At 33.3% G+C, this 16,729-nt stretch overlaps 3 protein-coding genes across 3 annotated transcripts; 2 read left to right on the top strand and 1 right to left on the bottom strand.

The window, feature by feature from the left end:
* Positions 1–1,441: 1,441 nt before the first annotated feature.
* Positions 1,442–2,245, top strand: LOC145039800 (uncharacterized). The gene is made up of 2 exons (XM_078987809.1): positions 1,442–2,027; positions 2,097–2,245. Exons 1-2 carry the CDS (start codon positions 1,442–1,444, stop codon positions 2,243–2,245), a joined length of 735 nt encoding a protein of 244 aa, XP_078843935.1.
* An 8,901-nt stretch (positions 2,246–11,146) lies between these two features.
* LOC145042201 (cytochrome b561 and DOMON domain-containing protein At5g47530-like) lies at positions 11,147–12,936 on the top strand. The gene is made up of 3 exons (XM_078990586.1): positions 11,147–11,825; positions 12,055–12,309; positions 12,385–12,936. The coding sequence occupies exons 1-3, from the start codon at positions 11,175–11,177 to the stop codon at positions 12,724–12,726; spliced, it is 1,248 nt and encodes a 415-aa protein (XP_078846712.1). The 5' UTR covers positions 11,147–11,174; the 3' UTR covers positions 12,727–12,936.
* A 240-nt stretch (positions 12,937–13,176) lies between these two features.
* On the bottom strand, positions 13,177–16,312 carry VTC4 (Inositol monophosphatase family protein). The gene is made up of 12 exons (XM_078990587.1): positions 16,169–16,312; positions 15,989–16,056; positions 15,800–15,850; positions 15,075–15,155; positions 14,857–14,960; positions 14,676–14,760; positions 14,485–14,539; positions 14,343–14,386; positions 14,064–14,132; positions 13,872–13,972; positions 13,651–13,707; positions 13,177–13,559 (listed from the first exon to the last, which is right to left on the bottom strand). The coding sequence occupies exons 1-12, from the start codon at positions 16,179–16,181 to the stop codon at positions 13,463–13,465; spliced, it is 825 nt and encodes a 274-aa protein (XP_078846713.1). The 5' UTR covers positions 16,182–16,312; the 3' UTR covers positions 13,177–13,462.
* Between the last annotated feature and the right edge of the window lie 417 nt (positions 16,313–16,729).

Raw genomic sequence — 16,729 nt, 5'->3', positions numbered from 1 at the left:
AAATTAATGTTGGATTTCATTATTAGTTTATTTTTACAGTTTACTCAACGGACGGCAAAAAATATAACGTTACGACAATTACAACAAATTAATGACCTACTAATTACTTAACATTACATACAACATAAGAACGACTACAACATTTGTTTTAACGTTACAAATACAACAATTTATTGACCTAACAATTTCAAACCATAAAAACAATATTGAAAAGCTTACAACTTGTAAACAAGAACTGCCAAGAACAACACCCAACTACAAACCAACACTATCTTTAACTTCTTATTTTCTGATTGAAAGAGCTTATTAGAGTTAGCTACTTTAGCTATTACCATAGAAGATTGGTCATTCTCTTCATCAACCCAACTGATAAACCCGCATTTTGGTCCCTGTTAAATTTAATTGAGCAGTAAGAAAATAAATTTTTGTGATGTAAACACGAGGGCTTAAATTTGAATGACGTTAACAACATGATACGAAATATGGGCAAGCGTAAAACAATCTTCCTGGGTTTTTAGATGTTCCCGAAATCCTAACAATACGTTCTCCTCCGCAATTGCAGTATGCCATTAGCCTTGTTTTTCTTATAAATAGGAGTTGCTTTGACTGATACAGTTTTCATACTGAGTGACACCCTTTTATAGAAGAAATCATGTTACAGACAAATCTTTTTGACTATGAATTGAACTGGTTTGACTATGAATTCAAAAAGTTGAACTACGAAATCCAGACAAGTACATTCTGTAGTATTGTCTTGTCGGTCAGTGAAATTTGACTATGAAATGAACTGGTTTGACTATGAATTCAAAAAGTTGAACTACGAAATCCAGACAAGTACATTCTGTAGTATTGTCTTGTCGGTCAGTGAAATTTGACTATGAAATGAACTGGTTTGACTATGAATTCAAAAAGTCGAACTACGAAATCCAGACTAGTACGTTCTGTAGTATTGTCATGTCGGTCAGTGAAATTTGACTATGAAATGAACTGGTTTGACTACGAATTTAAAAGGTTAAACTATGAATTGTGAACATTAGAGATACAATATTTTCTATTTATAATCTCATTTTATTGATATTGCATTTGTGTGATGATTGTAGAGCACTTTCATCGATTTTGAAAATGAGTTCTAACATCGAAAGAAGCTTTTCTCAACTACCAATTTTCTTGCATAACCTTCAACGAACAAATCCTAATACCTTCACAGCCATCAAGAAAACCGATACCAACCACTTTCAATTCTGTTTTGTGGCTTTAGGTTGCGTGGTATAACATACTAATTTTATTGAGTTATATAATATTTCATGGTAATGTATCTCGATTAGTTTTTACTCATCACTAATATGTGTTCGTTTTTATGTAGATTCGTACCTTCCTTAGGTGCATCATACCGCTGATATATGTGGGTTATTTACCCCTTATTGGGAGCTATCTGACAACAATGTACTTCGTAGTGGCTTTAGATGGAAATCATGAACCACGACTCTTAGCAATTGGTTTGGGAACCTTAGAGTGTGAAGAATCATGGAGATGGTTCATGATGAGGTTAAAAGATTGTTTAGGTGACGACATAGAGGTTGGTTTCATAAGCAATCTGTGTGATAAAATAGAATTTGGTGTTTATAGTGCCTACCCGGATTCCTATCATGGATATTGTCCTAAAGATATAGCTCGAAAGATACATGACTGTGTGGGACATAACAGTACGGAAGTTGAATCGTTGTTTTGGAAGTCATGCAATGCATATAGCGTTGATGATTTTTACTTGTGTTTGGAAAGGTTGCAAACTGCATGTAGGAAATCACCTTTCTTTTCCTTGCTTAGGAGTCCAATTTACTGGCTTGACGATATTCCGATTTCAAAATGGACACGAGCATTTTTCCCAAAAATACGCTACAATGTTAAATCGATTGACGTCCCTGAAATTTTGCAAATTATATCCAGACGTGAGTTTCCTATAACAACGATAATTGAGTTAATCACCACGTCGATACAATCAAAGTATGCTGAACGGGCCGACGTGGCGGGTAAGGGAGATTGTTTTATTTACTTTTTTTAATGTGTTATTATTTTTATTAAAATATCAATTTTTTCAGGGAGGTTATCTGGTGGGTTGACCCCTTACATTGAGAGTAAAGTTCAAAAATGTGTCAACAAGTCTTACAATTGGAATGCAAGACGTTTGTATGGGGATACATATCAAGTTGATGACAATTTTGCAACCACCAACGTACAACTTGAATGAAGGGTATGTAGTTGTGGTAAATGGCAAAAAAGCGGTATACCATGTGCCCACGCTATAGCATGTCTAAGAACCCGTACATCTGAATCCATAAACAGATTGGTTGATTATAAGTTCACTAGTTATGTGTATCGACTTGCATATGGATCTGAGTTGGTGAATAGTATACCATCACATGTGCATTGGGAAATACCAAATGAAACGGTGGTCCTGTTACCTCCCTCAATGCAGTAGTTATTCATGTAGCACCTTTATATTTATGTAGTATTATGTATTAGTGTCGTGTTATGTATTAGTTATCCGTGAAACGTGTTTACATTTTATGTCGTATTATGTATTAATTATTTATCTACCTCATTCATATTTTATGACTTATTATGTATTCGTTATTTAATTTATGTCGTATTATGTATTGGCTTTTGAGGAAACAACACATATTAAAAGAAATGGACTTTTATTAAATAGTGATGCTTACAGACATACAACAACAAGCAACTTAAATAACGAAAATCCATTACCATAACCAACATGCATATTAAAAATAAGGGACATTCTTTAAAACATTCCATGCATCTAAGTGGGTAAACTCGCTACCATCATATTCAAAACGGTATAGTTCCAAAGCCACCTGCCGTAGAATGTCTTCATCCGTATTTGCATGTTCATTATCCAACTCATTGTAAATACGTTGAAATTCTTTCACCTTCATTTTCAAATCCAGAAACTTGGCTTTGACATCTTTTCTTCTTCGATATTGACTACGCCCCCTTAAATGGTGAAACAAATGACAGACACGAGACCAAAATGATCCAGCACGAACTTGTGGGGGACCCGGTGGAAAATCCTCCTCTACAGTTATAATCCAAGCTTGAACCAAAACGACCTCCTCTGCGTTCCTCCATGTATGTGGTGAGTCCATAATTGCAGGGAGGGAAGTAATACGAAACAACTACAACGCATATTAAAATCTATTTATAACGATTCCTTCATTTCCTGCTGCAATGGCTTGTCAATTCAAGCAGCAATGTATTGTGCTGTCATTCGACCTGGGATGACTCGTCAACTCAAACAGTGCTCTGTTATGTTATTAGTATAGTACACTACATTCGTCAGTTAATTTTGACTATGAAATGCAGACATATTAGAAGATTGGACTGCGATTTTGTGTAGAAACTACTATAAATTGACCTTATGTTACATAAATACTTTATTAAATAAACCAATACAGTTGTTCAAATATTGTTTTTTATATTCCACTCTCTTAGTTTCAATCAAAATGAGTTCTATATCATGGAGCAATGAAGAGTTCTTGGTTCTTACACATGCTTATATTCATGTGTACGAGACAAGCAAGTTGAATGATCCAATGTTTTGGACCCGTTTAACCAATATTTTCAATGCTGAAAACCAAAGGGCTACAAGAAACGATCGTGACGAACTAGACATCTTAGCAAGATGGTATGAAATGAAAACCGAAGTTCTATTATTCAACGATCTTTATACCAAAATTGACGACACCCGTTTAAATGCTACTGAGGAGGTTATCTTGGAAGCTGCTAAGGAGGAATACAAGTCATTAAGTAACGGGTTGGAATTCCAGTTTGAAGCCCCTTGGAATATTTTGAAATATATCCCGTTTGTTTAAAATCTATTTTAGTTTATTATTTGAGTACTAGGTTATTTTCATGTAGTAGGTTATTTTCATGTATTTTTTATGTATTTCGTATGTATTTCGTTTGTTTAAAATGTATTTTAGTTTATTATGTGAGCAACTCGTATGATTAACTTGAGTTAATAAATGGTCATTGCATTAGTTATCACAATATATTAGAATACATTAGTAACAAGGATTCCATGAACCATTAAAAACATCACAACAATTACATGAAAAACAACGACATAATACGAACAAAGCATTAACGTAAAACACAAGTCCATGGGTTATTCTTAACACAAAATAGAGCCGTCTACTTGAAATACTGTTTATCTCTAACAACCTTCCAAACTTCCTCATATTCGAAGTCTCTGCCAAACTCTGTAACAACTTCCAAGAACTCTTCTTCGTCACGATAACGAACATTGTTACGTTTCGCATAACCACATGCTCGATTGAACCATGTCACTTCTTCCTTTACATCCGTCCACTTAGTAACAACATCTGGGTTTTCTCTTTTTTGCCCTTCTCCCATCTCATGGTTAAACAAAGATGTGATGCGACTCCATTCATCACCAATTAGGCAATGCGGGGAAGCAAGTAACGATACACCATCCTTAACACTTAACCAGCATCGTGTTAGAACTAACACCTCGTTTGTCGTCCATGGCCTTTTAGAATTGGAACCAGGTACTTCATTCGAAGAACTTGCTGCATTCGATGACATTTCTAATAATGGGAATTCGTTTCGTTTAGGTGATTCGGGTGTTTGGTTTTTAGATCTTAAACATCTATTTATATAAGTAAATAGACTATGAATTAATACTATGACTACGAAATGGTTATATTTGGACTACGATATTCAGCTTTATGCAGTGTTTTGTCATGTCAAACTGTAATTTATCTCTTGTCCCTTAAGGGTCTCACTGTTATGTGCAGGTTACTACAGTGACTTGTCATCACTGTCTATCTCTACAGGTTACTACAGTGTTTTGTAATGTCAAACTGTAATTTATCTCTAGTCATTTCAAAGTTGGACTTACAGATTAGGTTGCAAAAGGATCGTTTGTTGGTTTTTTAAATAACATGTTGTAACTGTTAAAAAAAATCTGCAAACTATATTTTTTAATATAAAGTCTTCACTAATTGATATAATCAACAAACTAAACAAAAATATGAAAGCATAGCAACGTCTTGTAAGATTTAATAAAAATATTACAATACATAATAAGTTAACAACTCGTCATTACTTTTCATTTCAAGGATGTTTTATATCAAAATCAGCGTTATAGGTTTGTGAGCAACTCGTTGAACCACCAATATTAAATGCCATTTCTGCAGTAGAAATTATGTGACGTGCTCCGCTACCGGACGCCCTTCCAGTACAATTATTTCTCGTGTGTCCAATTTGACTACATGTAGAACACTCTTTTATAATTGGACCCTCGCCTTGGGATGGAATGCGGTCTGTGTTTCTTGGCCTGCCTGGCTGACGTTTATCCATTATTGGTGGCTTAACAATCATCAAATCATCGGGGATCTCCCATTCGGATGGCTTTGGCATAGGGTTTATTGATTCCTCATATGTTTTCCTCAGTGTTTCGGTAAAGTAAGCATTTAATGCATACTTCGAGCAGTCTTCGTAATTGTTCACTGTTAAACATCTTATGACATGACCACAAGGTATCCCATCAAGTTGCCAATGCCTACATGTACATGTCATATGTTTGAAATCAACAATCACATTTTGTGCCCCCTTTTTGACCTCGCATTTCGTATTTGAGATCATGCGAACATCCCATTTGCTAAAACTTTTCTTGTTCTCTTTTACAATTTCATCCGCCCAAGGGGTAAGAATTGTTGTTGCTTCCGCTAAAAAAAGAGCCAAAATGAAGAAGTTAAGATCAATAACATCAAAATTAATAAAACATTAATATTAAAAATATACTTAATACCTGCAAAGTTACGTCTTTGAAACCACCATTGTTGCATTGTAGCACGAAAAAAATCGATCAACATAAGTATTGGCACCTTACGTGCGTGTCTAGATAATGCATTTATAGACTCCGCACTGTTGGACGACATAAGATTGTATCGGTTCCCTTTAAAATGTGCTCTGGACCAAGTTTCTGGATTTATACTTTTCAAATACTCCCATACTGGTTCTTTTGTCTTTTTTATAACATCCATGGCGGCATCAAAAGCATCAACTGTGTACGCCCTACACGCCTCCCAAAAAATTCCTTTAACCGTCTTACTCTTGCCGAATCTAGAGACTATGTTGAAATACAAATGGACACCACATATTCCATGATGAGCGTGAGGAAAAATGTTGGCAACGGATGTTGCTATAGATGGAGACCTATCAGATATAATTGTAAGCTCCTGCATATTTCCTATGCAATCACGTAGTTTTTGAAAAAACCATGTCCAAGAATCGGTACACTCATTTTTGCATATACCATATGCAACCGGTAATATTTGGTTTTGTCCATCCTTAGTAACTGCAAGTAACATGGTACCTTTGAACTCGCCCTTTAGGTGAGCTCCATCTACTACTAGGGTCGGTTTACAAAAATTGACAAAAGCGCGTACCTACAATACATTGTATATCTATTCAAATACACCAAAATAAAAATTAAAAATTAATATAATATGATAATACTAACCGAGCAACCGAGTGCGACGTACAAAAACTCAAAGCGATCATCAACATCTGTTTTAATATGTGTGACAGTACCCGGATTATGTTTGGCCAAGTTGTGACAATACGCCGGAAGTTTGGTAAAAGAATCCTCTTTCGAACCCCTTAACGACAACAATGCATATTGCTTCGCAAGCCATGCCTGATGGTATGAGATATTGATATTCAATTGAGCATTCATATCATTAACAATTTCTTTTCCCCGATAAACTCTACGATAGTCTTCAGCCAAAACATCAGCAACATATTCACCCAAAACATATTTGTTTGTTTGTCGATGATTAGGTTGCAACAATGTTGAAGAACATGTGTGTACATCAACAAATTTATTCACTTGGAAAAGACCATCAGAATTTTTAATTGCTTTTGCTCTTAGTAACCAAGAACAATTTTTCGAAACACACACAGCTTCATACCTTGATTTGGTGGATCTACTTGTCCTCGTCTGGAAACCTTCTCAAAGACATTTTTTTACCAATACACCGCTTTAAAAGTTCTTTGTTCTTAAATATACTCTCACATTGAATCTTTTGAAGATTCATGTCTACCATCTGTGTTGGGATATCTTCATTAATATCAACTGGCCATGCTGGTACAGGGGGCATACCGTGAAAAAGGTTATCGAGAAACTTAGCTTTAACTTCATCACCCAACTCATCTCTATCGGAATTGCTTTGTAGCTCGCTTATATCTAAACATACATCACCAACATCAACATAATGCCCGTAAACATGATTTTTTTCATTTTTTTGACTTGAATTTTTTTTCTTTTTAGTTTTATCTACCACATGCCTGTTCATAAGTTTAACTTCTTGTTCGGCAACATCATCACAACGACCACCCACATGATTAAGATATGCACCAACATCATCATCACCAACAGACTTGTAATTCTCAGGTTCCACATAGTGAATAGGTGAATAACTAACATTAACATTTTCAGCAACATTGTGAAACTGAGGTACACTAGGAGTATTGAAAGTACCTATCGGATCGTTGCTCCCTTTATAACTGCATAAATTACCAACAACCTGGTTTCCAATTTCACCACCCCCATTAACCTCCTCAACTTCATCAACCACCACAAACACTTTCACAGCCCTTCCTCCACTACATTTGATTACGTTTATCAACATTCTAACATCCATGTCTTCAACTATAACTATATAATAATTTAATTCAGGATGGTGGAAACGAAGACTAATTCTATATTTGTCTAACAAACCAATTTTGCTTCTTACCAAAGATACAAAATCACTATAACTAATATACTCAGAAAATATCAAAGCAAGTTCAGAAATACCTCCCTGTGGACATATGTATTCCAGATTAGTTCCATTAACTTGCCATCTCCCACCGGTTACAAGACAAACCATATATTCAATCATTTTTTGAGCAAATTGTAGAGAGAGTTCCTAAACAAATAACAACCAAAATGATATTTTTTCTACAAAACTATTTATATAGCAACCTGATTTCGTAGTCAAAACAAACCATTTCATAGTCAACCTAAAAAAATACAAAAATACAAAAATAACAACGATTTCGCAGATAGAGTCAGAGGATTTTGCAGATGGACCTATTCCATCTGCGAAATTACCCCTATATATACAGCAAAAAATTTAAAAAAAAAAAAAAAAAAAAAAAAAACCACCTGCGAAAGTACAAGCACCTAAAGCACAGTTGTGCTTTAGGCACTTGTACTTTCGCAGATGGGACCTTCTCATCTGCGAAATGGGTGTCCATTTTTGTAATTTCGATTTTTTTTGGCTATTTTTGTAATGTCATTAGTGTAAATGGCTATTTTTGTAAATTTCTCTTTTTTTATTTAAACAAAATAAAAAGTAAATTACACGAATGGTCCCTATGGTTTAGGTAATTTGCGCGTTTGGTCTCTAACTTATTTTTTTAACTCGGAAGATTTATACTGTTTGTTTTTATTATGCGCTTGGTCTCTGCTGTTTGTTTTTGTTAGGCTTTGATCACTATCTTACCTAAAAATACTATTATTTAAATAGAGAAAAATTGTGGAATAGATAATGTAAAGTGATCGAGGTGGGAGTGGAGGTCTGTTTATTTAAATAAATAAAAAAATTAATGGCAAAATAGTCTTTTTAGGTAAGATATAGATTAATGCGTAACAAAAACAAACAGTAGGGTCTTCCAAGTTAAAAAAAATAAATTAGAGACTAAACGTGCAAATTACCCTAAACCATAGGGACTATTAATGTAATTTACTCCAAAATAAATGATTATTTTCTTTTTATTTTCCACCAAATAATTTTTATAATATTTGTTAAATGTTAATAATGATGAGTTGTAAGGAAGAAAAAAAGAGATAAAAAAAAAATAAAATATCAGAAGTAACACATCGGAAAAATTACAAACTTCTCAAAAAATTTCCATTAGGTCAAAAGGTTTGTACACATAGGTACGCCCCAAGGGGAATAGGTGAAGAGTGGCGTTTTTTTGTTGTTGCGCTTAATCCATTAATTAATCGTGTTTAAATAAGTTAAGAAAAAAACAGCTCATATAGCTAAAAACCAGTGATTAAAGGTCATAATCCTCCGGTTGAGATGATAATATAATCCACCACTAATCAAGATCACTCCCAAATCGAAGGTCAAAAGTTGGTTCACGTTTGTTGAGTTTTAGACTTTTAGGTGAACAGAAAACAATTCAAAGCATATGAAGATTTAACACGATTTAACTTTTATCTCTAATATAGGCCTTATTTTTCTGACACCATGGTTTTAAGGCTTATAATCACTTTTATCATTTATGCCTTGTTTCCAAGTTTTTTTTTTTTTTTTTTTTTTTTTTTTTTTTTTTTTTTTTTTTGTTAATTCAATACATGAAAGGGAAGGAAAATACTCACAGAAAGAAAGGGAGGGGAAGAAAAAAAAATCTTATAACATGCAAGTGAAAATGAAATATCAAATGGAAACAAGTATAATTAAAATATAAAATTAAAGGAAAATCAACAAAATCAAGGATAGAATATGGGGATGGACACCAACTCTACTTGTTAATTATACGGTGAATACAGGTGGGAAAGGTACAACTAATCCAACACAAACCATGTACTACTTGTTCTGCGTAGGTTACAAGTCTTTCCATGGTTGGTCAAAGCAAGTCAACATTGATAATTGTGTTGACTTTGATTAATAGTATAATTGTATGAATTAGGCTTTTATAGTTTTGTTGGAATGGTTTCACTTGTTTAACCACTTTCCATTCATTTTTCAAACCAATACTCGCTTATCTTACTTTACTACAAAAATGAAAAGAATATTCAATTGAAAAACAAGATTCAAAAAATACTATAATTAATATTTAGAGTCCTATGACCTATGTCCATTTCATTTCACTCATCATAGTTTCTTTTGTTCACCCATAAATAAATCAAGGCGAAAATTTTATGTTACATTATACAATATATTTAATTGTAATCAATGTTTCATACAAAAAAAATCAATATAGTATACGGTAATTAAAACCCATATAGAATTCGAATAAGAAGATATATTTTAATTTACTTTTAGAAATAAATATATTAAATTTAATTAAAATCAACAAATAAAAAAAAGATTGTATCATTAAAAATACATAAATAAAAATGAGTAATATTGCAATTTTACATTGCAATCCATGATAGAATGAAATAAGACAATCTCAGTAAAAAGATGAAAAGTAATCATTATTTTAAAATCCTTCAATTTCATTATATCATTCAAACGGATAATTTTTTACCAAACGAAATCCTAAAATTTGATAAGAAATCATCAATTTGATTTGAAGATAAGAAAACTTAGAAAGCAAATAACATAACAAATAAATCAATCCAGCCTAATTAAGGTCTTGTAGCCCTCATAATCTTTGTATAGGGGATTGGTTACTTGTCTTTAAATCTTCTTTCTTGTAGTAATCACGAAGCAATATTAATATTTATTTTTTTACTTCGTAATCATGATAATAAATACATTGTACAACTCCAAAACCCCCTTTGTTATCATGTTTGACTAATGTAGGTCAACTGTCATTTTCATTTGTCTAGCATTAACATGGTTAACCAAAACCATTGCTTTAGTGTCACATTTGACTAATTGGGGTCTTCAAGAGGTCAAATCTATTTTCATCAACTATGACACTTTTTCAAAAATCAAATTGATACTAATCACTTTTTAGTTAGACCATAATTAATTGACTTGCAATAAAAACCCATAATTAATCAAATTGTTAAACCATATTTATTGCTAGAAGCAAACTGGTTGTAAGTTGTAACTATTCTCAATTAAAAAAAAAAAAATACATATATACTTTAATGGTTGCCATTTGAATATGTATGAGAGATAATGAAAATAAAGTAGGGATGAGTTGTAGAGGCTTCACATATAATATATTTTTGTACAATAAGCAGTTAGAGGTAGATAGGTGTATGTGTTGTGTTTGTTATTGAAAGTGTCACAACTCACCTCCATCAAACTTACACACCAAACACAACCCCACCAATTCATCCATTATAAGTAACCCAACACAACCCCTTCTTTCCAAACAACAAAAAAAAAAAAAACATGGGTTTTAGTTTAAGCCAACGAGGGGTATTTCTGTCTTTTACCATACTAACAACACTCTTTCTCTCAATTCAATCTCAATCTCAATCTCAAACTCAAACATGTTCGAATTACGCATTTCAAAGCAACAAGGTATTCACAAGTTGCAACGATCTCCCAGTTTTAAACTCTTTTCTCCACTACACATACGACCCATCTTCCCAAACACTACAAATCGCGTACCGGGTCAGAAACATCGGATCCTCAAAATGGGTCGCGTGGGCCATCAATCCAACGTCTCAAGGAATGGCCGGGTCGCAAGCCCTAGTGGGTTTCCAGCGACCCGATGGGAGTATGAAGGTGTACACGTCACCAATTACGGGTTATGGGACGCAATTGGCTGAAGGGGAATTGAGTTTTCCTGTTTCTGATTTGTCAGCGAGTTATTTGGATGATGATAATGAGATTATTATTTTTGCGAGTTTGGGTTTGAATGGGAGTGGGGTAGTGAATCAAGTGTGGCAAGAAGGTGATTTATCGGGAAATGTGCCAACTGCACATGCTACGTCTGGTGCGAATGTTAGGTCGATGGGGACTTTGAATTTGCTTTCTGGACAATCCGGGACTCAAGGTGGCGTACCCGGTGTTAGTTCCAAAAACAGGAAGCGAAATGTAAGAAATAACAACCTACTTTCCTTTATTTATTTGTTTATTATAGTTTTTTACATTTGTCGAATTATGGTTAAATGCAAGAAAATAGCCACACACTTACATTAATTAATCTCTTTATTATATCATCTTACTTTCATTTCATCAAAACAATAACGATTTTCACTGGATAGATTTTTCAAAGTATAGCGTCTGAATAACAAAAAAAGATTTAATTTATAAAAATACGCAGATTCATGGTATACTGAATGCAATAAGTTGGGGGATCATGATGCCTATTGGGGCAGTAATCGCAAGGTATCTAAGAGTATTCCAATCGGCGGACCCCGCTTGGTTTTATCTTCATGTCACCTGCCAAACAACCGCATATATCACCGGAGTTGCCGGATGGGCCACCGGAATCCGCCTTGGAAGCCAATCTCCGGGCATCCAATTCACCTCTCATAGAGTCATAGGCATCATTCTCTTCTGTGTAGCCACCCTCCAGGTATGATTTTACAAATTTGCCCTTTTAAAGTGTGGGTAACAATAATAAGAGTTTGGAATTATCATTTATATATAGGTGATTGCTTTGTTGGTAAGGCCAAAGAAGGAACACAAGCATAGAATATTCTGGAACATCTACCACCACTCACTTGGCTACACAATCATCATCTTAGGCATCATCAATATATTTAAAGGATTTGATATTTTAAACCCTGAGAAGAAATGGGAAAGGGGTTATACTGGAATAATTATTATTATAGCTATCATTGCAGCGATTCTAGAAGCTTACACATGGTTTGTGGTTTTAAGGAGGAAGAAGGCTGCAAATGTGGAGAAGATGAGTAATGGAAATGGGTATGCGAGCAATGGGAATTATGGACATTATCCGTATTCTGATAGGACTAATGGGAGGGTTTAAGTAAAAAAAAAAAAAAAAAAAAATTAAGTTTCTTAAATGGTTTTTCGACTTTATTTTTGTTTTTTTCTTTGTGTCTATATTTGTTTTTTATGGTTATCTTGTATTTTTATTTTTAGGGTCTGAGTTTTAAATTTTAAATTATAATTAAATTAAATGGTATGTTATTGAACCTATCTCCATTTTATTTTGTGGAGATTAGGGTTGTGTTTATTTTCTTCTTGTTCTTCCGATTTTATCCACACTTTCTCCTTTTTTTTTTTTTTCACAATTTTAACATATAATTAGTAATTACAACATCGAATGAGGGTAAAATAATCATTTTACATGGATGTAACGGTTGAATTTGGACGAGTTGAGTTTTAAGGGACCAAATCCATAAAATATCAAAAAAAGCAACAAAATTTGTTTTTGGACCATATCCAAAACAAGCCCTATATCACAGGGACCAAATTTGTAATTCGAAAAATCCACAAATTATCGCATTCCACTTTCAATTTATGTTATTAACACATTATAAGCATGTTCTCAATCTCTCAAGTGTTTTTCCCAAATAAAACTTTCCATAATATATTGAAATTTGTGGTTCCAAAAATCATTCGAATTATCTATTTATCAGAGACATATAATATAACAAGTCTAAAGAAACCAATTAAATGCAAATAGGTAGAATATAAGTTCAATAGATCTAAGAAGCATCAAGATATAACTTAACTGCTAAAAAAATCCATCTTTTTTTTTAAGCAGATTGTTGTAATGCCTCAACAAATGCATCTTTCACCAGAGGGTTTGAAGCTGCAATGCGTTGAGCAGTGATGTCAAAATCATTACCAGATCTGTCACAACACAAGTCAAACAATATCACAAATTAATAGAGTCAAAGGGCAATTTAGTCATTTACATAAAATTATATATATGTATTCTTACGGATCAAAGATGAGACCACCAGCTTCTTTAACAATCACAGCCCCGGCTGCAACATCCCTAAGCATGGCATCAAGTTAAATTCAGAAAAGGGTTAAATGTAAGAAATAGCAATGTAGTTTGAAATTTTTTTATTTCCATATAATCTTTTAATGATGTAATTGAAAGTACATTGCTATTTAGAAAACATTACAAAAAAAAAAGGGATTTAAATAATCCAATACCAAGGACCACCAAATCCGCATTCATAAAACAGATCAATTCTTCCACATGCAATCCCACAGAGACCCAATGCACAAGAGCCTCCCATTCTGATTGATCTCACCTGATTACATCATAAGAAATTTTATAATTAAAGAAATTCATTTTCCACTTATTTTTAATGGGAAATTTATTGGAAAATTTTATGGTTTTACCTTGTAAAGTAGGCTGTTGATTCTATTTGTAGTGGCATCCAGAGTGGCTTTATCACGCTTTGTTCCAGCCTGTTCTTAAACATTAAAATATGTAAATTTACCTTCTAGGGGTATTTTCAATTATGAGGATGATGAGGGCATTCACGTCTTTTTTTAAAATTTTGTCCCAACGACATCATCAGTATCAGTATAAACAATATCAGTATCAAGCAAGACAAACACAGTACATGTCATGTGTAACAAAAGGGGCATTATGGTCCAATTGACGTTAAAAGTTACCTCTGTGGCCAGGAGGGATGTGACAAGTTCAGATTGAGAAGAAACTGCAACATGTTGGAAAAAAGCAAGAAATAACTAGAGGCCATGAGAAGAAACGTATTACGAAAATTTACATAGAAATTAGAAAATAAAATATACTCACCTTTGATAGGATTTCCATTGAGGTGAGCACCTTTTCCATTGATAGCAGTGAAAAGCTACAAGTTGAATTCGAAACTCATAAGTGATCACAATGAATAATTCATGTTTTAATTTGGAGTTGTGATAAAAAAAAAAAATAAAAAAAAAATTGTTTGTTTGAATTATTTTGGTATAGAAATTAGAAAGTGTTACCTCATCCATGATTGGGTTGTAAACAACTCCAACTGTGGGGACCTTTCGAATAGTAAGACCAATAGAAACACACACGAAGGGGAACCTGAAATGGTGTTTTATTTGGAAATTCATTTGAGTGACTAAATTTAGAATAAAATATTTTTTTAGGTATGGTAAATAAAGATTCAAAAAAAAGTACCCATGGACAAAGTTGGTAGTTCCATCAAGAGGATCAACTATCCAAGTTGGTTCATCTGTCAGCTGAGTTACACCATTGGCAGCAGTGGTTTCTTCTCCAATGAACTAAGATTTATAAACAAATGGTTAAGAACTAGAAATGTTACAAAAAGGGAAGAAATTCTAGCAATAAATGATAAATCTAAATTAGACCGGAAAGTACAAGGAATTAGCTTTTACTTTGTGGCTTGGGAAACGATCTTTTAGATGATTAAATATCAGATCTTCACAAGATTTGTCTGTTTCTGTGACCAAATCCACCTGCATTGGCAACCAATGAGATTAAAGATTATTGAGAGCAAAGTAACCAGGAATTGAAGATACTATAGTTTAAAATCTTCGCACATTGAACTAAGAATGAGTTATAAAAACTAATTTGTAGGTATTTATAAAAAAATATTTCGATTTTACCCTTGTAGGCTATTATTTGAGTGCTACTAGATTAGCTAAAGAACTATAAGGTTGTGAAAAGTTCAAAGAATCCTAATTTGCTTACATATTGGAAAGGCATAATGGAGTTACAGGTATTTTCACCAAAGAACATTCCCAAATCATTGTTATTAACTAAGTTGCTATCTCTCAACACTTTAATAAGATTTGTCACATATGATCAACATATGAGATCAATCTTCTTTTGATAGAAAGCATAATAATTTATTCTGATATTCAATCAATTTGAGTAGCTCAGAATCCGGCATGTCAGATTATTGAGTTTTCACACTAAACAAATGAAGTGAAATCACTCACACACAAACATACGGATACCAAAATACAAAATTGGATGTAATTCAAATACGAATAAGCTGCTGCAAACTAAATCGATACTCCAATCGCTAAGCTAATACAACATTAAAGAGCACAGCTTTGGCTACACGAATAAGTAAATTGGAGAACGGAAATGATACCGATCCTTTATGCTCCACATGCTTAGTCTGGTAAAATGCTTTCCGAATAACCTGATTTCCGAAAAAATAAATGAATTACGCAATCAGATGAGACTTCAACAGTTCAACTAAATTCAACAAAAATCGATACAGTAGAAAGTAGAAACACAGAAATTTGCAACTGATCTGGTAGTGCAAGCGTAACCTAACCTCTCCAGCTTTCTTAGCTACATCAACTGCGACATCGAGAAACTCATCGAGCGAATCTGTAACAGATGCTACAAAAAACAACTCATAATCAATTACTACCATAGATTGCAACATACATGATGAGCATAGAAATACACAGAATAGAAAAATGTGTGTGAGAAATGAGTAGAGTCGTAGTACCTTTTTCCGCCATGTCCAAATCGGCGAAGCAATTTAAGAGGGAGAGGGAACGATGGGGCGATCACGCACCGGAATGGTTGAGAATGAGTGATGAAATTGTAGTGCGAGTGCGAGTGAAAATGTGGCTCCACTGCAAGTACATATACAATAAAAATCTTATCGTGGGTCAAATTTGCCTTCTTTTTAAATTAACTTTATTTATTTTTTATATTTTGAAGAAGAATCTAGCATTTTATTTGTTATATATAACTCCCTAGAAAATGTTTGAAACAACTAGTTAAAATATTGAGTATTGTGAGAATTTAAATCAATTTTTCTATTGATTATTGAGTATTTAAAATCTTGTTGATTATTTACTATTTTTACACAATATAGTTTGATTCTCAACATAACATGAGTCATATTGTTTTGTTTAAAAATACATGAAAAATATAAATAATATCAAGAAAACTTTTAAAAACTAAAATATAGTTGGTTTATATAAAAATTGAAAAAAGTGTTGTATTATTTGTGTTTAAGAAGTATATAAAAATATCTTGTGGCCCAAAAGTAGCATCACAC

Source organism: Lactuca saligna, chromosome 4, assembly GCF_052625555.1.
Source record: "Lactuca saligna cultivar CGN05327 chromosome 4, ASM5262555v1, whole genome shotgun sequence".
In the NCBI taxonomy this organism is placed as follows: Eukaryota; Viridiplantae; Streptophyta; class Magnoliopsida; order Asterales; family Asteraceae; genus Lactuca; species Lactuca saligna.
This window is presented reverse-complemented; position numbering and strand designations above follow the sequence as displayed.